Below are 26720 nucleotides of genomic sequence, written 5' to 3'. Positions count from 1 at the left end.
TATTTTATATATTACATTTTTTTTATTCATTTGTTTTTTTTATTAAAAACTGATCAATTTTAATTATTAAAAATGCAGAGTTTCAAAGCTTTTAAAGTGATTACAGTGAAAGTATAGAGAAAAATATATAACATGATATTCTCTATTTGTGGCATTTTTTTAGTTTTTTTAATCCTGAGGTCATTTTACTTATTTACTTTATATATTTAAATTTTGCACCCTCTATCTGATTCTAGAAGTAAACCTGATGTTTTTGCCACTGCACCTTTAAGATTTCTGTGTATTACTGACCTTTGATTAGCCAATTTTCCATGTGTTTCATAGGATGCCTGTAAATGTAGTCGGTAAAATGTTAATTAGCTCATAATTGTGGCATCACAGTCATGAAGATAACGTCTCAAGGAGGGAGTTTGTTAATGAACAAAGTAAATCAAACTTTTTTTTTATGTGAGAATGGCAAACAAATCTTATTTTCCATAATAGGACCCCTTTATAAATGAGTTTGGCTGATTTTGTAAATGCACACACATTTCCATTAGCATTATCACCGTTTCTAAGCAATGCAGCGGCCTGGATCTCTCCGGTCCCAGAGCCTGATGACATGAATCTGAAGGGAAAGAAAGACTCTTCTAGTCTCTTATCGTCTCAGCATTAGGCACAATGGTCATATTATATTTCACTTTTGTCGGGAAGGGGAAATCTAAAGCGGATGTGCCAATTATAGGGGGAAAAAAACGTCAGCAAACAGCACATTGCAGAACGGGGGGGGAAAAGGAAGTGCTTTCATCAGGCCAGGCCTGTGTGAGGTCACGGCTGGAATGCAGGAAGTTGGTTTGATGTGGCGTCTAATAAATCTTTACTATAGACCCTCAGCATTGTCGACTCGGTTTAAATCATCAGCCGTTGTTTGGGGTTCAGTGGTTTTCTTTCCTTGCATGTGTGATTTTAGACCAACATGCTTCTGTATCGAATTAAACAGGTTTTCATGCTTGAATGTTCATTATTCTCCATTGTTGCAGCTCCTCTCTTCCCAGTGTGTCAGTAACGCTCTGTTTAGTTCCTGTCTCTATGAAGCCCCTCCTTCTGAAAAGCACAATGTGCTCTGATTGGTCGGTTGAAGCAGTGTGTTGTGATTGGTGTTTGGGAAATGTCCCGCCCCTTACCATAACTGCCAGTTTCAACACACTACTAACTCAACCAGGCCCCGCCCCTTTATTCTGCATATGAATTATTTAAATGAGGAATATTGTGAAGAAAACTCAATGCAGGCGTTTCAGGAGTTCAGAAACACTGATATAGAGAATAATTCACCTTTCACTGATCGCTTGGTTGTGTATTTATAAATTAGGGGCCCCGGACCCCACAGCAGGGGCCAGCGTGGACGATGAGAACTGCTGGCATTTGGACGAGGAGCAGGTCCAGGAGCAGGTCAAACTCTTCCTGTCCCAGGGGGGATACCACGGCTCGGGCAAACAGCTCAATCTCCTGTTTTCAAAGGTGAGGTGAAGCACCAACTTAAAGGATTAGTTCACAATTTCCTGATAATTTACTCACCCCCATGTCATCCAAGATGTTCATGTCTGTCTTCAGTTGAAAAGAAAAGAAGGTTTTTGAGGAAAACATTCCAGGATTTTTCTCCATATAGTGGACTTCACTGGGGTTCAAATGTCAGTTTCAGTGCAGCTTCAAAGAGCTCTACATGATCCCAGACGAGGAATAAGAGTCTTATCTAGAGAAACCATCGGTCATTTTCTAAACAAAAATAAAAAATTATATGCTTTTTGACCACAAACGCTCGTGTTGCACTGCTCTGTGATGCGCCACGCATGACGTAATCATGTAGGAAAGCTCACAGAAGTACTGATCCAGTGTTTACAAAGTGAACATGCAAAGATAAAATTAAACGGCCTTTACAAAAAAAGGTAAAACAACGATGTTGGACAATTTTGAAGTTGGACGAGAAAATTAGTTTTTCACCCTACCGCGGTACTTTCACCTACGTCACGCGTGACCTTTCCAACATGATTATGTAATGCGTGGAGCATCGAGAGCAGTGCAAGATGAGCATTTATGGTTAAAAAGTATATAAACTTTATTTATTTTTTTAAATGGCAGATTGTTTCTCTAGATTAGACTCTTATTCCTCGTCTGGGATCATGTAGAGCTCTTTGAAGCTGCTCTGAAACTGACATTTGAACCCGTTGAACCCCAGTGAAGTCCACTATATGGAGAAAAATCTATGTTTTCCTCAAAAACCTTCATTTCTTCATTTCCAGAAAGACATGAATATCTTGGATGACATGGGGGTGAGTAAATTATCAGGAAATTTGAATTCTGAAGTGAACTAATCCTTTAATCATGAGGACTTGCTTGTGATGATCTTCCCTTTTCCACATCACTGCATTAGCATTTTAGGTGATAAAATAAATGTAATGTTTAAAGTTTCGCATGCAAGCATAAACCTACTCACTACATTTGAAGAAAATTGAGCTGTACATGAAGCTCCACTTACTTTTTATTTAAGTCTGGGTTGAAAGAAATGAATTCTGTTATTCAGCAAAGATGCATTAAATTAATCAAAAGTGGTTCTTATAATGTTAAAACATAATTTCTGCTTCAAATAAATGAACTTTATATTTATCAAAGAATCCTGGAAAAGAAAATGCACCAGTTTCCACAAAAATATCAACTGTTTTCATCACTGATAAGATTCTTGAGCATCAAAACAGCATATTAGAATGATTTCTGAAGGATCATGTGACCCTGAAGACTGGAGTAATGATGCTGAAAATTCAGCTTTGATCACAGGATATAAATTACACTTTACTATATATTCACATAGAAAACATTTATTTTAAATAGCAAAAATATTTCACTATTTTTACCATATTTTCGATCAAATAAATGAAGAGACTCATTTGTTCTCACTGTGGTGCGTGTGCTTAAATCTTCCGTGTACTCTTGCAGGTACGGGAGATGCTGAAGATGCGGGACTCTAACGGCGCTCGCATGCTAACGCTGATCACAGAGCAGTTCATGGCCGACCCGCGGCTGGCTCTGTGGCGGCAGCAGGGAACCACCATGACAGACAAATACCGCCAGCTGTGGGATGAGTTAGGTGAGGACAACCCTGTGTCTTTTGCTTTTGCTTCCTTACGTGCAGAATCAGAAATAAACATGCACTTTTGTGCATTTAAAATTGACCTTGTGTGTTTTTGGGCTCTACTAGAACAGGTTATTTTCCTCATATTCTCCATTGTTGCAGCTCCTCTCTTCCCAGTCTGTCAGTAACGCTCTGTTTAGTTCCTGTCTCTATGAAGCTCCTTCTTCTGAAAAGCACAAAGTGCTCTGATTGGTCGGCTGGAGCAGTGTGTTGTGATTGTTGTGAAATGTCCCGGCCCTTACCATAACTGCCAGTTTCAACACACTACTAACTAACTCAACCAGGCCCCGCCCCTTTATTCTGCGTATTAATTATTTAAATGAGGAATACTGTGGCGTGAGTCTCTCAGTCAGGCGTGTTTTTAGAGTCCGTCTTCACTGCACTCAGCGTCTGTGCGGATCTCCGTTTAAAATCCACCTGCGTCTCTGAGGACGGCCATTTAGAGGATACTGCAGTTGCCAGATTGCATATTCGTAGCTTTTGCTCTTGATCAATATTGCATATTCTTTTCCCACTTAAAACCCTCTCGGGTGTTTCCGTCTGAAATATACTGTGGTAAGCACACAAGCAAACCCAAGCACTGGAAACCGTCGGCGCACTTTAGCCCGTTTCCGAAGTGCTGCGTCCTGCTTCTATTGCTTCAATTACTGTAACTGGATCAAAACGCACCGAGCCAACAACAAATGTTGTTTTACTGCCATTCAATCCACCTAGCGTAGTCTATATGAGGAATATATCATGCTTTTTTCCGCCTTTCCATCTCAATCTCCTGCTATCAGCACTATTGGAATGAAAGCGGTGAAAATTGGAAGGACGTGTAATCATTTTAATTGTGACTGGCTCGCCACATCGCGCTAGCCTGCCAATTCTCAAATCCTGTGATGTTTCATCAATTTTGCCTTGGCACTCGGCGGCAGTGGGCACAATCGCTGGCGTCCAGGTCCCCGGGTGCCAAGCACTGAGGCAGAGCGGGAGATGAGCACTAGACCGATGGACCCGCAATTCGGACGCTGAGTTCAAGCCATTCGATGAGATCACTTGTTTTTTTGGGGTTTTTTTTTTTATTCATCTTTGTTCAAAAGTTGTGATGTCTCAAACTTATCACGGTCGACCCACAGTTGCTTCACAGGCTGTATCTTGGCCAAGCTTTGAACAATCGAAACAAAAATTGGTACGCGTCATCAGAACCATGATCTGAGGGTCCATGCTAAATTTTGGAACAGCGCCACCTACAGGTCATGAGATTTGGAAAAAAAAAGGCTAATTTTGCTTATAACTTTTGAAAAGTTTGTCAGAAAATCAGTATTAGTGTAAACTACTGCTACATCTACTGTCAGATCTACTGTTAAAAGCATTTACACATACACAAGATTTTTTTTTTTAAAGAAATTAATACTTTTATTCAGCAAGGATTCATTAAATTGATCAAAAGTGACAGTAAAGACATTTATAATGTTATAATGTTAAAGATTGTATTTCAAATAAATGCTGTTCTTTTGAACTTTTTATTCATCAAAGAATCCTGAAAAATAAAAATCTATTGAAGCTTGTTTCTGCCATGAAATAAATAAGGTTGTGACTTTTTTTTTTTTTTTTATCAGAATCGCAAGTTCATAAATGTGATATAAAGTCAGAGCTGCAAGATATAAAGTCGGAATTGCGTGTTACAGTGTCGGAATTGCGTGTTTCAGTGCTGGAATTGCGAGTAACAAAGCCGGAATTGCGAATAACAATGTCGGAATTGCGAGTAACAGTGTCGGAATTGCGAGTAACAGTGTCGGAATTGCGAGTAACAGTGTCGGAATTGCGAGTAACAGTGTCGGAATTGCGAGTAACAGTGTCGGAATTGCGAGTAACAGTGTCGGAATTGCGAGTAACAGTGTCGGAATTGCGAGTAACAGTGTCGGAATTGCGTGTTACAGTGTCGGAATTGCGTTACAGTGTCGGAATTGCGTGTTACAGTGTCGGAATTGCGTGTTTCAGTGTCGGAATTGCGTGTTTCAGTGTCGGAATTGCGTGTTTCAGTGTCGGAATTGCGTGTTTCAGTGTCGGAATTGCGTGTTTCAGTGTCGGAATTGCGTGTTTCAGTGTCGGAATTGCGTGTTTCAGTGTCGGAATTGCGTGTTTCAGTGTCGGAATTGCGTGTTTCAGTGCCGGAATTGCGAGTAACAAAGCCGGAATTGCGAGTAACAAAGCCGGAATTGCGAGTAACAAAGCCGGAATTGCGAGTAACAAAGCCGGAATTGCGAGTAACAATGTCGGAATTGCGAGTAACAATGTCAGAATTGCGAGTAACAAAGTCGGAATTGCGGGTTATAAAGTTGGAATTGCGAGTTATAAAGTCGCAATTACCTTTTTTATTTTTTTGTTTAGTGGTGGAAACAAGCTTTCATTAAAACCTGAAGCAGTTTTTAACATTGATAATAGTTAGAAATGTTTCTTGAGCAGCAAATCATCATATTAGAATGATTTCTGAAGGATCATGTGACACTGAAGACTGGAGTAATGATGCTGAAAATTCAGTTTTGATCACAGGAATAAATTACAAATTACTATATATTCACATAGAAATCAGCTGTTTTAAATTGTAAAACTATTTCACAGTTTTTACTGTACTTTTGATCAAATAAATGCAGCCTCATGTGCTTTCATATCTCTATAGTTCAGGCAAAGAGCTGGTTGAAAGTTTTAAGAGCTGGAGGTTTAGAGGGCCGATGCTTTTGTTTCCGAGCTGACAGTGCGACTACAAGGAATTTGCGGGGTTGAACAAGATTAGTGGGCGTTTGTGTGCTGTGAGGCCTTCTGTGTGTCATTTTTGTTTGACGGAGGATGAGGAGAGGCTGCAGGAAGGGGAAGAGAGGCCCTTTGTGTCACAAAAGGGAAGTGGGCTGTTTAACGAGTGGCCCCTGGATAGGGCCTCACAACCAACACGAGTCCTACACACTTGTAATGTTGTGTCCCACAGAGTTAAGGGAAATGCAGTTTGCAATATGTATTTTCTACCCTAGTCTGGCCTGGTTTACAGATTAATTTGAATAAGAACAGCCCACTTAGACAGGAAGAGAGCGTCTGAATGATATGTAAACAAAGAAGCACTCAACCTTAACTTCATGTAATATTTAGGATAAATTTTTTGATACCACAAGAATGGATGTGAAGTAAACAGTTACACTAAATAATCTGTTTAAAGCTTATGATGTTTGTTAGTCACCATGAAATCAAAATTGGCATTTTTTTTAATGGAAAATTGCAGCATTTATTATAAAAACATTTTCCGTGCACATCATTATTTTAAATTCATGTTCCTCATAATCTTGAATCAGAATATCTTCTCCTACCTCTTGCAACCTGTCAGGGCGGGGCAACCTGTCACTCACATGAGATCCACCAATAGCAAACCACAACCATCCAATCAATTCCACACAGACAAAATGAAGCCCCGCCCCCGCCCTACATTTGTTCTTGTTTGCGAAGCATTTAACTCAGATGTACGGCACAATAGGGAAGAAAACAGTAGCATTTCAAGGCTCTGTTTCTTCCACATGTTTCTTCCCGGTGTTCTCCTCAACTCTGCCGCCTTTTTAGGAGTTCTTCCACCCCTGAAGAACTCGTAGAGGGACGCTGGTTCATTAAAAAGAGGAGGAGAGCAAGATCTGAGGGGCACATCTTCCCCCTCTCTCTCTCTCTCTCTCTCTCTCAGATGAATCATTACGCCTGTCAGGCCCTCTAAGCCCCAGCGTAATTGGAGAGGCCTTCGTTATGAAGGCTGCCCCCTCCTCTTCCTCCCTGACAGGCGCGATAATACGAAGACCATTTCATTAAATCCCGGACACTTAATCTGACACCGGCGGTCAGGTAGGCTGAGGATGAGGAGCGGCGGAGACGGCTGCCAGCGAGTGCGAGAGAGAGATTACAGCCCAGATTTATACGCTCGCCCCTCCCAGCATCCTTCACTCCGTCGCTTCCTTCATCCGTCTTTCGCTCCCTCTGCCGTGAGCGGGTCGCTTTTGTTGGGGGAACAAAGGCGCGCTTGCATCAGGCAGGTCTCGGATCGCTTTTATTCATTGTTTTCGCAATTATGTTTGGTGCCGCTAGTGGCAGTCGCCCTGCTTGCCGTCGACCCCGTAGAAAACACATATAGCTTGAGCGTTCACGGTTTATTCACTCATAACTGTCAGATGATGCTTGTTTGTTTTTTGTAAAACCAGTGAAGACAAAATTAACATCTCATGTTACTGAGCATTATAGAAGAGTGAAGAATGCAGATGTTAAAGAACAAAGTGTCATGAAAATCTGATTTTCTGTAATATTTTATTGTTCATTTCTAACCCTACTCCAAGTCATTATATTATATTGTATTATATTATATTATTGGTAACACTTTAAAAAAAAGGTTTGTTAGTTAACATTAGTTAACTAACTTATACAGCATTTATTAATCTTTGTTAATGTTAATTTCAACATTTACTAATACATTATTAAAATCTTGTTAATATTAGTTAATGCATTGTGAACTAACATGAAGAACTGTATTTTCATTAACTAACGTATTGCTGTAAATTTAACTTCATTAATGTATAAATGTATTGCTCATGGTTTCATCATATTAGTTAATATACAACTTATTGTAAAGTGTTACTATATTATTATATTATATTATATTATATATTGATTATGATCAATAATTATAATAATAAATAATCAGATTAGAATATAATATAGGCGCAAAGGTTTTTGCTGGATAATACTACTAATAATAATAATAATACTAATACTACTACTACTACTACTACTACTACTACTACTACTACTACTACTACTACTACTACTACTACTACTACTACTACTAATAATAATAATAATAATAATAATAATAATAATAATAATAATAATAATAATAATATATAATTAAAATGTATTTAATATAATATATGGGAAATAATAATAGCCTAATTAATAATAATAATATTTAATAATAATATATTAATAAAATATTTAATAAAATAATAATAATAATAATTATAATTATAATTATAATTATAATAATAATAAACAAATTATAATATATAATTAAAATGTATATAATATAATATTTGGGAAATATTATTATTATTATTATTATTATTATTATTATTATTATTATTATTATTATTATTAATAATATTTCCCATTTTATTTCATTTTTATTTTATTTTATTTTATTTTGATTAATCAAATTACAATATAATATAGGTACAAATGTTTTTGCTAGAAATTAATAATAATAAATTATAATTTTATGATTAACATTTTTATAATATATGGGAAATAATAATAATAATAATAATAATAAGAAGAAGAATAAGAATAAGAATAAGAATAATAATAATATATTTTATTTTATTTATTATTTTTATTTATTTTTATTATTTATTTATTATTATTATTATTTGATTTAAAATGTATATATAATATATGGGAAGTATTATTATTATTATTATTATTTTATTATTAATACAATTTTCATTGTTATTAAGAAAATAATAATAATAAAATGTATATATAATATAATTAATATAATAATAATAATATTAATAAAATATATGGGAAATAATAAAATAAAATATCAAAAATATAATATAATATATAATGTAATGTAATGTAATGTAATGTAATGTAATGTAAGGAATAATTGACAAAGCTGCACATAATTTTTTTTTTTTTGTTCCAAAAATCATGGAAATAATTTGTGGATTCATCCTGTTTTCTATATTTATTTACTTGGTCGGTGTCATTGTGTGTTTTGGTTCTTTTGCAGTTGTAGGCTGCAGGACCTTTTGAAATAACCGAAATCATTTGCCGCAGTGATATGGACATGCGATCAAGACCTGCCTGGAACTACTTTAGCCGTGCCTTTCACTGAAAATAATTGCACACCTCAGAACGTTCGTCAACCAATCAGATTCAAGCACTCAACAGCCCCGTAGTATAATAATAATTTTCATTATATAATTTGATGTTTATTATTATTATTTTGGTGCTGCTAGTGGCAGTCGATCTCATAGAAAGCCCCGTATCGCTCGAGCATTCGCCATGTTTCTAAATGTGTGTTTCTGAGAGAGGAACCATGGGATGCTCTCGGCTCGAGACAGGCGTGCTGACAGCAGGGATGAGATTTGGAGTGAAAGCTCAAATTACGCCCGTGAAAGACACGGTCAGAGCGAAGGGGGAGGGACGCAGTCAGCCAGTGTGTGCAAGAATTTATTCGGCTAAGCTCAATATTGTTTTAATTAATCTGGGCACAGGGGCCTGTGTGCTGAAAGCGACTCCTTTTCATCTAGGTTACGTATGACGGAGGAAGCTGGAAATTAGGCCACGACTTCTCTCAGCTGACATAATTACACTAGCGAGCGCTAATCCTTCACATTGTCCAAACACAAAGCCGTATAGCCAGCAAGTTTAAGACAATGGCGGGCTAAATAGCCAGCGGCGTCTTGATTAGCATGTAGCGCACTCCCCTCCCTAACGTCACACTTGCATTATTGTGATCTTGTCGTAATGAATTACAGCTGCCGTAAATGCTTTTTTGCTGTCAGTTTACGAGAAATAATGGGCTGACGATGTGAAGACTGGTTAGCTCTGGTTTAGCCATAACATCCACTTTGAAGTGTTTGTTATTTGCAGTCTTGTTTTGTCTGTATTTACTGACTTGTTTATCACAGATTTGTGGTGATGATGAGCAATTTTGACAGATTCTTGTTTCCACTTAATGGTTTTGGTTCCTTAATGCGTGTCATGGAAGCAAACGCATCGACTTGAAGTTCCCTTCACTGGGAGCATTGGAGATGTCGCCTAACTAACTAGTTATCAGCAACTGGAAAATGGGTGAATAACTTTTTTTTGCCTGGTATAGACATGGATTCATTTAGCAATTCTTGTAAAAAATATTTTAACATAAATATTGTTGTAGAAGCATTTATTAGAATGGAACTCTGTGTTTTTATCTGGATTCGTGAGTCATTTAAACGAAACGATTCATAAGAATCATTCGCTCGTGAAGTGGACTATACGAGTTGTGTGGATGTTGTTTGATTGTTGTTGTGTGAAACCATCGAAATTGACATCTTATTTTACTTGAGCTTTTTAGTATAGTGTTCAACAGAAGAATGCAGACGTTCAAGAACCAAGCGTCATGAATTAATAAAAATCTGGTTTTCTGTAATACTTGATTGATTGATTTTTTTTTTTTTCTAAATCTAGTTCTATCAGAGACATTAAAGTCTTTGAGATATTATATTTTATATTATATTATTGCTATTGTTATTTTCCAGCAAAAAAATGCACCCATTTATTTTATTTTATTTTATTTTATTTTATTTTATTTTATTTTATTTTATTTTATTTTATTTTATTTTATTTTATTTTATTTTATTTTATTTTATTTTATTTTATTTTATCCCAGCAAAAAACTTGTGCGACCTTATAATATAAATAATATAATATAATATAATATAATATAATATAATATAATATAATATAATATAATATAATATAATATAATGCACAAGTTTATTTTGCTGGGAAATTATAATTTATAATTTATTATAAATTATAATTTGTTTATTATTATTATTATTATTTTTATTATTATTATTATTATTATTATTATTATTTTCCAGCAAAATTATAATATAATATAATAGGTGCACAAGTTTTTTGGCTACGAAATAATAAACCAATTTTAATACATTATTATATTTATATTATATTAATTATATTATATTAATTATATTATATTATATTATATTATATTATATTATATTATATTATATTATATATTATATTATATATTATATTATATATTATATTATATATTATATTATATATTATATTATATTATATTATATTATATTATATTATATTATATTATATTATATTATATTTTATTATATTTATTATGCAGCCAAAAAAATACCTTTGTTCTCTGCTTCCCATAATACTTAGTTGATTCCTAAACCTACTCCTGTCTCCTAAAGTCAAAGATTTCCATGCTCTGGGGTGCATATTTCCCCGTCTCTTTTCCATGTCTGTTGTCCTTCATGCCCAAACAAAGAGCCGAGACTCCGTCCCATCCCCCCACGAGCCTCCCGTGTTCTTCCAGATTTCCTCACATCTCTCCCTCCTGCTTTCCTTCCTCTCTCTCCTCCTTTGTCTTCCCCTCTTTTCTCTCGCCGCTATCTAATTCCTCTCCTGCCATCATACATTTGTCTCTCCCGCTCCCTTCATTTCTCCCCCCGTCTCGCTGTTTTCTCCTTCTCCCCTCCTCCATCTCTCGCTCTCGTCCGCTCAGCTGGGTCTAGCAGGTATTCTCAGTGTGTCATTGTGGAGCACTCTGGGAGTGATTAAACCATCATACACAATCCGTATGGCATGGCGCTCGCGTCAAGCTCCATACATCACTGCCTAATGCAGCCAATGGGATGAATTAGAGGTGAAATGAACCTCAGGGGTTGCGGCTGCTCGCCGGTGCCGTTCTGCAGCTCTGCCCGGTGAGGGACATATGCGTATCGATCCGGGCTTTATGCTCAACTTCTTTGGCTTGAAAGTGGCCTGTATTTCTGGATGGATGTCATCTTACTTACCTTTATTATTTTTTTCAAATCAGGATTTTTGAGCGTTTGGTTTATTTATAGAGTAGAAACTTCATTGGCTGCCATCCTTTTTGCTAGCGATCAACCGATATCTCAGCCAGACAGATTAATCAGCAGATTTATGAGATTACTGCAAATAACAGAAGTGTTTGTCTTACAAATTGTTGCTGCTGTTTGTACTGATATTGTGCTGTTGTAGACTTTTTTTTGCCCACATTTTTTGAGATTATTGGTTGATAATACTGCCAGCATAGCCAATTGCAATTATTTGCCATATAGGATGGATGGATGGATTGATATGGAGAGATAGATACAGATATAAGGATGGATGGATGGATGGATGGATGGATGGATGGATGGATGGATGGATGGATGGATGGATGGATGGATGGATTGATATGGAGAGATAGATACAGATATAAGGATGGATGGATGGATGGATTGATATGGAGAGATAGATACAGATATAAGGATGGATGGATGGATGGATTGATATGGAGAGATAGATACAGATATAAGGATGGATGGATGGATGGATGGATATGGAGAGATAGATACAGATATAAGGATGGATGGATGGATGGATGGATGGATGGATGGATTGATATGGAGAGATAGATACAGATAGATGGATGGATGGATGGATGGATGGATGGATGGATGGATTGATATGGAGAGATAGATACGGATGGATGGATGGATGGATTGATATGGAGAGATAGATACAGATAGATGGATGGATGGATGGATATGGAGAGATAGATACAGATATAAGGATGGATGGATGGATGGATGGATATAGATATATGGATGGATGATATGGAGAGATAGGGATGGATGGATATAGATGGAGAGATACAGATATATGGATGGATGGATGGATGGATGATATGGAGAGATAGGGATGGATGGAGAGAAAGATGGATGGAAAGATGGATATAGATATAGAAATAGATATAGATGGATGGATGGTTATGGAGAGATAGATATGGATTGATGGATGGATGGATGGATATGGAGAGAGGGCTGGATGGATATGAAGTAATAGATATAGCTGGAGAGATGGATGATGGATGGATGGATATGGATGGATGGATATGGAGAGATAGGGATGGATGGATGGATGGATGGATAAAGATGGAGAGATGGATATAGATATGGATGGATGGATATGGAGAGATAGGGATGGATGATATGGAGAGATAGGGATGGATGGAGAGAAAGATGGATGGAAAGATAGATATAGATGGAGAAATAGATATAGATGGATGGATGGATATGGAGTAATGGATATAGCTGGAGAGATGGATGGAGGAATGGATGGATGGATGGATGGATGGATATGGACAGATACAGATGGAGGGATGGATGATATGGATGGATATGGAGAGATAGATATAGATATGTGGATGGATGGATGGATAAATACAGATGGATGGATGGATGGATGGATATGGAGAGATAGGGATGGATGATATGGAGAGATAGGGATGGATGGAGAGAAAGATGGATGGAAAGATAGATATAGATGGAGAAATAGATATAGATGGATGGATGGATATGGAGTAATGGATATAGCTGGAGAGATGGATGGAGGAATGGATGGATGGATGGATGGATATGGACAGATACAGATGGAGGGATGGATGGTATGGATGGATATGGAGAGATAGATATAGATATGTGGATGGATGGATGGATAAATACAGATGGATGGATGGATGGATGAATATATAGATATAGATATGGATAGTTGGATCTAGATATGGAGGATGGATGGATAGATGGATGAGAGGTTGAGAGATATAGAGATGGATGGATAAATGGATTGATATAGATGGATGAATGAATAGATATAGAGATGGATGGATGGATCATATCTGGTTATTCATCCAATCAAAAGAATTGCATTCAGTTCCTTGTCATCTTCATTAGACATGAGCAAAAATATATGATGCTAATTCTGAGAAATTGCTGTCATTAGTGTCTCAGTATTTCTTCATTACCATCAAATGTAAAGTCGAGCATAAGAGACATGATTGGACGAGCTCGTCGTAAGGCTACAGCACACTCGGAGGTCGTTTGTCTGTGTTAAACGTCAGCGCGTTCAGTAGAGCAGTCAGCTGACCTATTTATCCGTTTGTCTGTCAGATATAATGAAGTTCTCCGTCTGGTCTGAGCCTCTTTGGTGAGGCCTAGATGGTCTGTTTCTTATCTGGGAAGAATTCCCTCCATATTTGTCCATACGTCTTTGTGTTGACGCTGCCTGTCTTTTCCAGGTGCCTTGTGGATGTGTATCGTTCTGAACCCCCACTGTAAGACGGAACAGAAGGCCGCTTGGCTCAGGCAGCTTAAGAAGTGGAACAGTGTGGACGTGTGTCCCTTGGAGGATGGTAACCACGGCAACGAGCTGCCCAATTTAACCAATGCCTTGCCTCAGGGTGCTCACGGCAACCAAGGTAAGTGTGTGTGTGTGTGTGTGTGTGTGTGTGTCAGGGCGATGATGATGGTGGGTGTTTTAATCAACCGTGCCTCTGTGCGCCCCTTTTATTAGGCTTTGTGTGACTAATGGAATGCCCCTAATAACAGCGGTTCAGTACTTCCTCCCTGGCTTTTGTCCTTGCTGTGCTAATCATAACTCTGGGCAAAAGCGAGGGTCGGGGTGGGGGGAAATGGCTCTATTGAAACTTTTCGATTAGTCAGGTCTTTTATAGTGAGGCGACAACGTCTGCAGAGACTTTATGATGTGTTTTGTTATAAATATTCATGCTCCAGACAGGTAATTGCTGAGAAATGACTTCCCCTTTCCTAAGGCAGGGGTATTTTGGGTATGAATGGGCTGTAGACTAGTTGGAGGTTGTATAGATATAATTAGAGATTTTGCACTAAGGTGGGTGATTAGATTAAATATTTATTATATAGTGTATATGTATTGTTGACAATAAAAAAAATGTGTTTGTTATTAATTTACACAACCTTTTTGAAAATATTTTTTTGAAGAAATTATAATATTTACTCAGCAAGGATGCATTAAATTGATCAAATGTGACAGTAAAGACATTTACACTATTACAAAAGATTTCTATTTTCTATATCTGGTTGCAACATTGATCAAAATAGAGCAAATCGCCTTTTGAAAGTAACTTGATGCTTTAAATAACAATTTTATTGATTACATTGTTACGCCACTAGGTGGTGATGAATGACTGTTAAAAAAAAAAATTGTTTATCATTGAATCATTCATACAAGAGATTTGTTCAAAATGCTGATTCATCCATTATTAAAACAAGTGAAGTATATATGAGTGAGTCATTGAATCATTCATTCAAGAGATTCATTCAAAATGCTGATTCATCCATTAAGTAATAAAACTAATGAATTATTTATGAACAAGTCATGGAATAATTTGTTCAACAGATTCGTTGATTCATCCAGTAAAGAAGCAAGAGAAATCTTTGAGTCATTGAATCATTCAAGAGATTTGTTCAAAAATGCTGATTTATCCATTAATAAAACAAGTGAAGTATATATGAGTGAGTCATTAAATCATTCACTCAACAGATTTGTTCAAAAATGCTGATTCGTCCATTAATAAAACAAGTGAAGTATACATGAGTGAGTCATGGAATAATTTGTTCAAGAGATTTGTTCAAAAACGCTGATTCATCCTGTAAAGCAGCAAGTGAAGTCTTTATGAGTGAGTCATTGAATCATTCATTCAACAGATTCATTCAAAAATGCTGATTCATCCATTAATGAAACTAGCGAAGTATTTATGAGTGAGTCATTGAATCATTCATTCAACAGATTCATTCAAAAATGCTGATTCATCCATTAAAGACGCACAAGAAATATTTATGAGCGAGTCATTTTTTTTAATGATTCATTCAAATTAAACACTTTTTAATAGCAATTAACATTTTGTCAAAACTTCTAGTAAATCATTTTTAATTAGTTGTCTGTTCAGAATTGTGGGAGAATCACAATCTCTATTTGAAAGAAAAAAAAAAATTGATTCTCAATTTATCCAGAATCGTACAGCTCTAATTGATAATAATATAAAATGTTTCTTGAGCAGCTAATATTATTAATAATTATTTCACAATAATACTGTATTTTTGATCAAATAAATGCAGCCTTGGTGAGCAGAAGAAAAATCTAATTCACTGATTCATTGGTGTTATCACTCATAAATATAATTACAGAAGTCCCTGCGTTGAATTTTACTTGTTTACTTACTTTCTGTATGTATGAAATATTGCCAAAAGGCTTGATATAATAATGTATAACAGCCCAATCGGCCGGCTGTAGTATGTGAAGCCACCTTGCAGCAGTCGTGCCGGTATCTGCAGCACCTGTGAATGACAGTTCAGCTCGCTGCACTAATCTACGGACTTATTTCCGAAGGTTTTACTGTTTGCCCCTGACTGACAGGCCCCCGCGGGCCTCGCTCTCAGAGCTAGCATTGAGAATGACAGAGCAATTTCCTTTCCCTTTTCCCTGTCTCTCCTCCTCCTCCTCTTCTTCGTCCTCAGATTCGGGCACCCGGCCCCACCGGACGGTTTTCACGCGAGCCATCGAGGCATGCGATCTCCACTGGCAAGACAGCCACTTACAGCACATTATCAACGACGACCTCTACACCAACTACTGTTACCATGACAACACTGAAAATTCGCTCTTTGACTCTCGCGGATGGCCCCTGTGGCACGGTGAGCGGCTCGGCCGGAAAAAGACGTTTGCTTGACTCGCCTCTTTGTGTTATGCAGTTCTATAGCATTAAGAAAAAAAGGAGAGCGAGTTTAAGAAGAAAAGCAATGAATGGAGGCTTTATATGGAGCGAGAACAAGAGTTTCTGAACTAAATGAAAGGAATTTTTATTTTCTGTCCCTGCTAGCCTTTTGCGTTTCTGTTGTGCTCATCTGAGGTTTACTGAAGGATTTTTTGGGGGTTTCTCTCGCAGAACACGTCCCTACGGCCTGCGCCAGAGTAGATGCACTGAGATCTCACGGTTACCCACGGGAAGCACTGCGATTGGCCATCGCCATCGTCAACACCCTGCGCCGGCAGCAGCAGAAACAGCTGGAGCTCTTCCGAAACCACAAGAAAGGTGAGTTAAAAACTCACGACAAATGCAATGTACTGCTTGTCAGATTGGTTTATTGCAGCTAAAAATGAACATCCGGTCGGGGAAAGTGTTTGATTATAAGTTGCTGCAGTGCATAATGCATCATATCTAGTGCTGTCAAATCAATTAATCGTGATTAATATATGTGTGTTGTGTGCATGGCATAACATTATGAGCACTGACAGGTGAAGTGAATAACACTGATCATCTCTTCATCACGGCATGGATATATTAGGCAGCAATCAACATTTTGTCCTCAAAGTTGATGTGTTAGAAGCAGGAAAAATGGGCAAGCGTAAGGATTTGAGCGAGTTTGACAAGGACCAAATTGTGACTGCTAGACGACTGGGTCAGAGCATCTCCAAAACTGCAGCTCTTGTGGGGTGTTCCCGGTCTGCAGTGGTCAGTATCTATCAAAAGTGCTCCAAGAACCGGCGACAGGATCATGGGCAGCTCATTGATGGCTGGTCCGTGTGGTCCGATCCAACAGACGAGCTCCTGTAGCTCCTGTAGCATCAGTTTGTTGTCTATGGAGCTGCATAGCCGCTGACCAGTCAGGGTGCCAATGCTGACCCCTGTCCACCGCCGAAAGAGCCAACATTGAGCATCAGAACTGGACCATGGAGCAATGGAAGAAGGTGGCTTGGTCTGATGCATCACGTTTTCTGATGCTTTGGGTAATGTTCTGCTGGAAAACCTTGGGTCCTGCCATCCATGTGGATGTTACTTTGACACGTCCTACCTAAGCATTGTTGCAGACCATGTACACTCTTTCATTGAAACGGTATTCCCTGGTGTCTGCCTGGCAAAGATTGTTTCAGTAACTCAGTATGTATTTTTAATGATGTTAAAATGGTGTCATATTTGTGGATTTGATTATATGCTTATCCACTTTGTAGCGTTTGCTTTTCGTTGGAATATTATTGCATTGTATCCGGTATTTTTTTTTTAGTGTGGACAGACCCTCATTGCATTGTCAGCAGTCACTTACATTGCCAGAAATCACCCATTTTTGTTGAAAACAAATTACTTGCAGGCACTTTAATGATGCAAATCACATGCATTTTGAATCTGACATGTTCTCTGATTCATTTCATGTGCTTTTTCTGTTATCTGTATCACTAACGGTGCCAAAAAGGCCAAAAATGGCAGCATTGTTACCCAATTATCTTTTCAGCACCGTGTGCCTGTGCTCTGCGTCTCAGTATCTAATGGCCAGGTAACGGTTTCATGCAGCACTGCTCTTCACGAGAGCTGAATGTCCACTCATGGCCAGCAGGGCTCAGGTCAATTGCATTTAAATGCAAATGACTACTTGTTGTGGTGAAAGTGCCCACGCATAATTCATATTATTCAAATGAGGCGGCTCTATGGCCCGGTCCTGGGCTTTATGTAAAACACTAGTGTCAGTGATTTCCACGAGAGACAGATGTTATAGGAAATCACAGTCTTCCATTGTTCGGCTCACAAAGTCAGACTGCAGGTGTGGTTTTGTCTCTTGGTTGGTGTGCTGTTTTTATCAATATGTTATGTAGTTGTTTCTGTATTATAATTATAATTTCTCTCGATTCATCTGCCATCTTGGATAAAAGTTCTTTGCGATGCATTCTGGGGGTCACGTGACTCAAGAATCAACTGTTAGAATGAACATTTGTGTGCTATTTATAAATTTTTTTTTTGTGCTTATTAGGGTATTGGATCATTATTAGAATGAATCATACTCTAATTCATTTTAATAATGACCCAATACCCTAATAAGCACAAAACAATGTATAAATGGCACACAAATATTGAGTAAAATTGTGCTTTTCTATCAATGCTTGACAGTTCTGAATTAAATTGTCGGCCATCTTGGTTGAAAATATTAGCCGAGTTTTTTAAAGTGCATTCTGGGCAGTGTTATTTTATTTTTATTATATTTTTAATAATATTTCGAATTAGCTATTATTTTTTTTAAAGTTAATTTTAGTTAAAAAAAGAAATTGTCATTTTGTTATGTGCTTTTGTCATTTTATTATAATTTTTTTTTTTTTAATATTGCTATTTAGGTTAGTTTTTGTTCGTTTTAGTTTGTATTTATTTCCAATTAATAATTTTAGCAATTCAACGTAAACTTATTTCAGTTTATTGCCAAGACAACATTTCTAATTTTAGTTTAGTTTAAGTTTTTCAACTAATTTATATTTATTTTATTTTATTTTATTTTTTATTTTATTTTATTTTATTTTATTTTATTTTATTTTATTTTATTTTATATTTTATATTTTATATTTTATTTTATTTTATTTTATTTTATTTTATTTTATTTTATTTTATTTTATTTTATTTTATTTTATTTTATTTTATTTTATTTTATTTTATTTTCAATTAACAGAACTGTTTTTAGTAGTTTTAGTTAACCCTGATTCTGGAATAGATGCGCAGATGCTTTCCTGCATTTTTGCAATAACAAGGTACCATATAAGGTCAAAAAGAGTGTTTACCTTTTAAAAAAGCATCCAAAAACAAACCCTTTTATCTTCTCCTTCTAGATCTGCTTCATAAAGGGGTGACGTCCATCACTAATCTAGAAGGATGGGTCGGACACCCTTTGGACCCCATCGGAACGCTTTTCAGCACGCTGATGGAAACGGGTCGCGGGGATGAAGACGGTTCGCAGGGAGGGTTCCTAGATTTCTCAGGTACTGGGACGCGAGATGCTGTAGCACATCAGTCTTTATGATTCATGTTATTTACAGTGTTTTTACGAACTCGCTGAAACTATTGTCAGGCGTCTTAAGCGTCGAGTAAACATTTACACAGCATATTTCATGTCATGTGCTCCATCCCTAAAATCTACATAAAGGAACATTTTTGCTTTATTATGGACACAAAATCCCTTTGCAATGGGGGTTTCAGCACGTCTTTTTGACCACCATAGAACTGTCTCTCGAATTAACCTCACTACTTTCACTACTACTTTAGACTCTGATTAAAAAGATATGGTATATATTAAGAGTAAATCGTGAGTCTCTTTTATCTGAGCCTAAATGTCGTAACTTTCTTCTTCCCTGCTGCATTTTTAATGCACTTTTAATTTTAATGTTTTCTGTTCCCATCTCTTATTCATGAGCTTTGATTGGAGAGATGACTGTATCACAATCAGAGAACATGGTGCTGCAATTATACGTTATTGTTGCCTTTGGGCTCATACCCATTCTGGTTGGCATCAGAAAGCATAGGTGCAATCGCCTGTCTCAAGATGGATAACATTGAGTACTTAGTGTGCATGCAAACAAACTTTATAGCTGATTAGGAACCCTATGGTCTAGACGGGATTTTGATAGGAACAGGATTTTGCATGACACCCGATATCAGTGGACTATGCAGGAGCCATAACTTGCCTGATGTATCCATCCTAATTCCCCAGCTTCCAGTCTAGGGCTTCCTGCTAGGGAAGAGAGTTAATCCATGAGTAGACAAGGCTTTCCTTTAGGCTTCCCTATCTCTGTGGTTGGCTTTGAACTTTGAGTTTATTAGTGAAAGAGAAATAAAGAGATTTGGTAGTGGGATTGCAGAATAAAAGAAGGTGTGAAGCCTCGAGCTTCCCTTTTTGCGCTCATTTTTGATTAGGACATTGAATCCTCCCGGAGCCATCTGCACAGGTCCAAAGAGGCATCATTAAAACATTATGATGTTTCTCATTATTAGCCCCAAATGAGTCACCATTGGTATTAATGTGTAACCAAGAACATGGAGCCCTAGATTCACTTTGCTGTTAAAATAATAACGACATGAACGATCAGAAATCCAGGGTTTTTTGATGTGTTTTTTTTAATACATGGCCTGTTTGCTTTGTCTTTCAAGGTTTTAAGGGAGGGGTTTGCTCAAAATTCCTTTTATGAAGCTTGTTTTAATCTTAGCATATCTTTAGGCCCTTATGCAAATTGCATCTTATTTTATCCCCGTGTTTGCATAGTGGAATCTCAATTACAGAAACCTGAGGGAATGACTCGGTATGTCCAATTAAAAGCTTGGACGCCCAGCCAATCAGATGGGTAAAATTGGTCTTTAAGTTCAATTCCTCACTGCCAATCAAATGATGAGGCATCAAATCCATTGCAAGCAATCAAAAGGATGGATTTGATTCTAAGGGACCAACCTCTTAGCACCAAATTCGTTCCTCAAATAAAAACACTGATGATGCTGAGGGATCAACCTAGCCAAGGAACACATAGCCAATCAAAACACTGGCTAGAATCATATCACTGAGGTTGAACCCTTGGCACTAAAACAGCCTTTTGATTGGCTAAAAGGCCAATCGTCGGCACATAATTCAGCCTTTTCAATCAATCAATCAACAGGTGGTCCTTATGGAATTTGGTGCTAATAAAAAAGTTTGATTTGGATCTGAGGGCTGACTCCTTAGCATGAAATCCAGCCATTTGATTGACTGCAAAGTATCAGTTCCTCACACCCAATAATAAGACTGGGTTTGGTCCAGAAGGATCGACTTCTCAGCCAATTATAAGGCTAGATTTGGTGCTAAGGATAAGTTTCTCAAAGCTAATTGAAAGATTGGTTAAGGCGTCAATCCTTAGCACCATATTCAGCCTTTTAATTGGCTGAGATGTTGATCTCTCTGTAGTAAATACAGCCTTTTGATTGGTTAAGGGGCCAGTCTTCAACACAAAAACAGTCTTTCCAATTGACTCCATTGCAGCCAATTAAAAAGCTGTATTTGGTGCAGAGGGATCAACTTCTCAGCCAGTTAAAGGAATTGGTGAAAGGAACTCAAAGCCAATCAAAACACTGGTTGAGGAGTCAATCCTCAGTACCATATCCAGCCTTTTAATTGGCGGAGGTCAAACCCTTGGCACTAAAACAGCCTTTTGATTGCTTGATTATGAGCACAAAATTCAGCCTTTTCAATCAATCGACAGGTGGTCCTTATGGATAACCTCTTAGTAAATCAAAAGATTGAATTTGGTGCTGATCAAAAGGCTTGATTTGGTTCTGAGGGACTGACTCCTTAATACCAAATCCTGCCATTTGATTGAATGCAAAGCATCAGTTCCTCACACCCAATAAAAAGACAGGGTTTGGTCCTGAAGGATCGACTTCTCAGCCAATTATAAGGCTGGATTTGGTGCTAAGTTGAAGAACTGGATGAGGTGTCAATCCTTAGCACCATATTCAGCCTCTGCAGTAAATACAGCCTTTTGATTGGTTAAGGGGCCAATCCTCTGCACAAAAACCAGCCTTTCCAATTGACTCCATTGTAGCCAATTAAAAAGCTGGATTTGGTGCTGGATTGGTTGGAAGGATTGCGAGGCTCAGAGCTGCAAGTCGGAGTTGGCGGCCATGTAGCTGGAGATCAGTGAAGAGTGAAGAGCAGGGGCTTAGTCTGTCTGTCTTTCTCTCCTAGTTTCTAAATACAGCTTGGGCCTCGTCACATCCAACAGCATTTCGCACCTTCTCACAGATATGAATGTGATGCCTGAACCATCCAATGCATTTGTGAGTCCAGGGTACAGAGTATTACCTCAGTCACTCAAGAGCCTAATTGAGCATGCCTTGTCTTATGCCCTATCTGGCTGAGCTGCTTCATTAGACCAGGCAGAGTTCCTCTCTGGTGCCTCATTATACAACAAGACCTGTCTAAGAACCAGTGCCTGGGAGGAAGGTCTCACTACAGTGGTTAACTCTGGAGGTGTCACCACCTCCCAGTTTCTTACATGCTTTCTGTTTCTCACCCTCTGCAGCTAGCACAATGAGCTCGAGCAAGCACAGCGAGCTGCACTTGTTTCCGTCCACGCGCCGATTCCTGGAGGAGGGTGAGTCATACCTGGCCCTGGCGGTGGAAACGGCCCTGATGGGACTGGGTCAGCAGAGAATCATGCCCGACGGACTGTACGCCCAAGAGAAGGTGTGCCGCAACGAGGAGCACCTGATCGCCAAACTGCAGGAAGTGGACCTGGATGATACCCTGGTCAAGATCTTCCGCAAGCAAGCTGTCTTCCTGTTAGAGGGTAAGTCTTGGCGCTTTTGCAGATTTGGGGTGCAACTGGTGGGATCCGTGGCAATGCTGTTTGGTTTTTCATTAACTAAAGCTGAAAGATATCAATAGCCTGAGGAAGTAATTTGGACAATTCTGAAATGGGTGCATTTGATTTCCTAATGCGTCAGCTGAATATCTAGCCAAATACTTGCTCAAAAAAATCTGCTCAAGTATAGCACATGCTATTGACGAAAAAGGTGTCAAAATCCTGCTTCCTGAGGGCTGCATGTCTGCAGAGTTTAGCTACAACCTGCTCCAACACACCTGATTGGAAGATCCTAGTAATTCTAAAGACCTTTATTTAGTTGTTTAATTAAACTAAACATAAGGAAAACATCAGCATGTTTCTAAGCGAACATATGTAGGGATCACAACATCATGGATATTTCCTCTGCAAAACAGTTGTTAGGCAATGCAAGGGTGTTCTGGTTTAGTTGCAAAGGGATTCTGTGGTTGTTTACTTTATCAAGGCCCTTTGTAACCACTAAGAATACCTTGGCAACTGACTCTTTACCACCTACAACAGCTAAGCAATGCCCTAGAAACCATTCAGAAACATTAGCAATGGATAAGCTTAGAAAGTTAGTGAGGCTAACTTCAACATCAAGGCGCGTTTTGCAGAGGCAAGGACCATTCTTGTTTTCTTTAGTTGTTTTCCTACTTTAACAAAGTTTCAGCCTCCATTAAGTTACATTTCCCTCAGAGCGTTGTTCAGCATGTGTAAAAGTGCTCTGTGGTGGATGAGGTTGTTTGTTTCACTCTCGGCTGGTGTTGGGAGTAAAACGAAACGGTCTTTGCCTACAGAGCTGCCTCTGAACGCCACTGGGTTGTTTTGAAAGAATGAAGAGAACTGATAAACTGGCCCCGCTGTGTGGATTCCTCCACCCAGCATATGCCAACAGCGTGACGGGGGCACAATAAACAGAAAGGCACGCATTCTATTGGCTACGGGGTTTGGGGGAGTTCTGGCCAAATGTGAAAATCCATCAAAACAACAAGAGCGTTCTCACACAGAGACATCCAGAGCACGCCACCCCTTCTAGCACACGCTGTAATAGAGTTAGCATGCTCAGCTGTTCCGCGTGTGTGATTTTAGTCAGTATCTTTAGCAAGACGTGACTGTAGCCCTGTTCCAAACCTATTGAGCTGCCTTCCTGTCTACTGGTGGCTACATAGGCAGATACTAAAGTTCACTTGAACAGTTCACTCATAGTACTATGAATGGAAGAGTGTGCAACATGCAATATGGCGGAATAAGTCCGGCCTTTTAAATGGTAACGTCATAGCATAACTACTGTTAGAAGCTCCCATAGAAACAGTTAATGTCCTTGGGTCTCTACATGCTCATTGGCTTTACCAGCCTTTTTTAATGCTATTTGAGCATAAGCAGCATTTAAGCATCAGATTTTAGTCATATGTCAAATAAATTTTTAAATGTGAATTTGGTGAGCAATAATTGTTTTACTTTTTAGTAGAGATGCATGATATATTGGCCACCATATTGGAATCGGCTGATATATGTTCAATTAATTTTTGTGATGATCTGTAAAATATGTTATTTAAATGTGAATTTGGTGAGGATTTTTTTTACATTACAGTAAGGATGTCAGCCACAATATCGGCATTGGCTGATGTGATCATCACTAAAATTAAATGAACAGATAATTTTATTTTATTTTTTTTGTGAATTTGGTGAGCACAAATTTCAGGTGGGATCATGATATATCGGCAGCCATATCGGTATCGGCTGATATGTTCGTTTAATTTTAGTGATGATCTGTCTTGTACGTATTTTTGTTTTGTTTTTTGTTTTTTATGTGAATTTGGTGAGCACAAATTTCAGATGGGATTATGATATATCGGCAGCCATATCGGTATCGGCTGATATATGTTCATTTAATTTTAGTGATGATCTGTCAAATATGTTGTTTAAATGTGAATTTGGTGAGCAGTTGTTTTACATTTCAGTAGGAATGCATGATATATCGGCCACCATATTGGTATCGGCCGATATATATGTTAATGTTATCATTATCGGCACGATAAGAAAATTTGGCAGATATATTAAAGCCGATAAATAATGGATTATTTCCTACAGCTGAGACACTTCAGATGCGAAACTGTTCATCATGATGGTTTTGAATTGCTTGAAATATGATTGAAATCACTTCGAAAAGGAAAATACAAAGCAATGTACAACACAAGTCTGTCATATCGGCTAAATAATAATATAATGAGAACATTATAATTTTGTGCTTGGGACATGGTGAAACATTTGTTTTTGTAATCAGGCTCTGAAAAATTATATATAAACTTGGATTTAGATTTATTGCCTAAAATATCGGTTATCGGCTTTCCAAATATAAAGAATTATCGGTTATTGATATCGGCCAGTGCATCCCTACATTTCAGTATTCCCCCATTCATGTAGATAGGAGTTGATCTTGGCCAAAATAAATAATTCCTTGAAAGACATTACCATGTCACTTAAGATAACTCGATAAGCATGAAAAAACAGTCAAAATAAATTTTACCCAATATTTTTGTGTAATGAAATATATAGTCATCTTAAATGTTTTTTTTTTCTCTCAAAGCTTGTCACAAGGCATTCTGGGATTGTATTCCCTCTGCAGTATACATGTTTATAATTTAGCCAAAATAAGAGAACTTATGAGGCAGCATAAACATGCACTGCAGAGAAGGCATTGTAGCCGCAAGCTGAGCATAAATTGATGGCTAATTAGTTGATTATATTTAATTTAATTGTATTAATTTATATATTATCTGAACAAATATTTTTATCCAATATGTATTTTTATACTTTCTAAACGTTTAAGTCTCTCATGCACTCAGAAGGATTATTTGTGAGTCTCTGACTATATAGAGCATCACACATGAGGTTTTATTTTGGTTAAGATGCTGCCTATGTAGGAATGCTTAGTTTGGTTACGGTGTCGGTTTGTATGTCCGTGTGTATTTGTGAAGTGGCTTGTGGTCTCTGCGCTCTCAGTCACAAATAATCTAATGACAGGGAAGCTAAGCTCTCACATATGGCTTCTAGCATCACAGTTTATATTGTAGGCAAGTGTGAAAAAAGGCCTGCGCTCTTGAAAGTGGGCGTGTGGTTTTCATCTGGTTTGAGGATGAGGAGGGGGGAGGGTCTGTAAAACGATCTGTAAGCAGATTACCCACGATGCAGAACTCGCCCCGGAAACACCACAAGCCCATCTCGGCCTGCTATATGCGTGTTCGTCTGGATAACGTTACTTCAGAGAGGATGTTATCCATGTGCGTTCCTGACCTACAGCCGAACTATAATGTTAGAGAAAAAACAATGGCGATATGCATGGTGGTATTTGAAGTACAATGCAATTACCTGCTACGTTCATGGCACTTTATGTGATTTTGATGTGTCATGCAGAAGGGTGTATGGGTGTGTGTGCAGAAACAGGAACCTCCTAAGGCGTTTCTTTCTCACTCTGTTTGTACCAACAAATCTGTGCATTTCTAACCACATCTCACACCTTCTGCATGTTTTATCTTCTGAAATCGTACAATAGCTTTATTGAAGTCATCAATCACTTCTCCATATTTAATACATACTAAAAAAGTGCAATATTTTGCATGTCATGTGATCAATAACCAACATCAGAGAACCATGAAATTGATATATTAACTAAAGCCTGACATAAAATAATAGTCAGAATTTTTTTATTTTATTTTTTTTATTATGGAACAGTTCGACAAAATCGTAAATA

The 26720-nt window shown here is 37.7% G+C and overlaps 1 protein-coding gene across 3 annotated transcripts in view; it reads left to right on the top strand.

Annotated features, from left to right (window-relative positions):
• Positions 1 to 26720, top strand: part of zswim6 (zinc finger, SWIM-type containing 6) — a 90834-nt gene that overhangs the window by 52798 nt on the left and 11316 nt on the right. For all 3 annotated transcript variants that reach the window (XM_067397311.1, XM_067397314.1, XM_067397312.1), the window contains exons 3-9: positions 1349 to 1497; positions 2968 to 3118; positions 14073 to 14252; positions 16330 to 16506; positions 16758 to 16904; positions 19454 to 19603; positions 22667 to 22933. In XM_067397311.1, the coding sequence (XP_067253412.1) occupies positions 1349 to 1497; positions 2968 to 3118; positions 14073 to 14252; positions 16330 to 16506; positions 16758 to 16904; positions 19454 to 19603; positions 22667 to 22933 (1221 nt within the window). The remainder of the gene's footprint in view (positions 1 to 1348; positions 1498 to 2967; positions 3119 to 14072; positions 14253 to 16329; positions 16507 to 16757; positions 16905 to 19453; positions 19604 to 22666; positions 22934 to 26720) is intronic.

Source organism: Chanodichthys erythropterus, chromosome 10 (assembly GCF_024489055.1).
Source record: "Chanodichthys erythropterus isolate Z2021 chromosome 10, ASM2448905v1, whole genome shotgun sequence".
NCBI classification, from domain to species: Eukaryota; Metazoa; Chordata; class Actinopteri; order Cypriniformes; family Xenocyprididae; genus Chanodichthys; species Chanodichthys erythropterus.
This window is presented reverse-complemented; position numbering and strand designations above follow the sequence as displayed.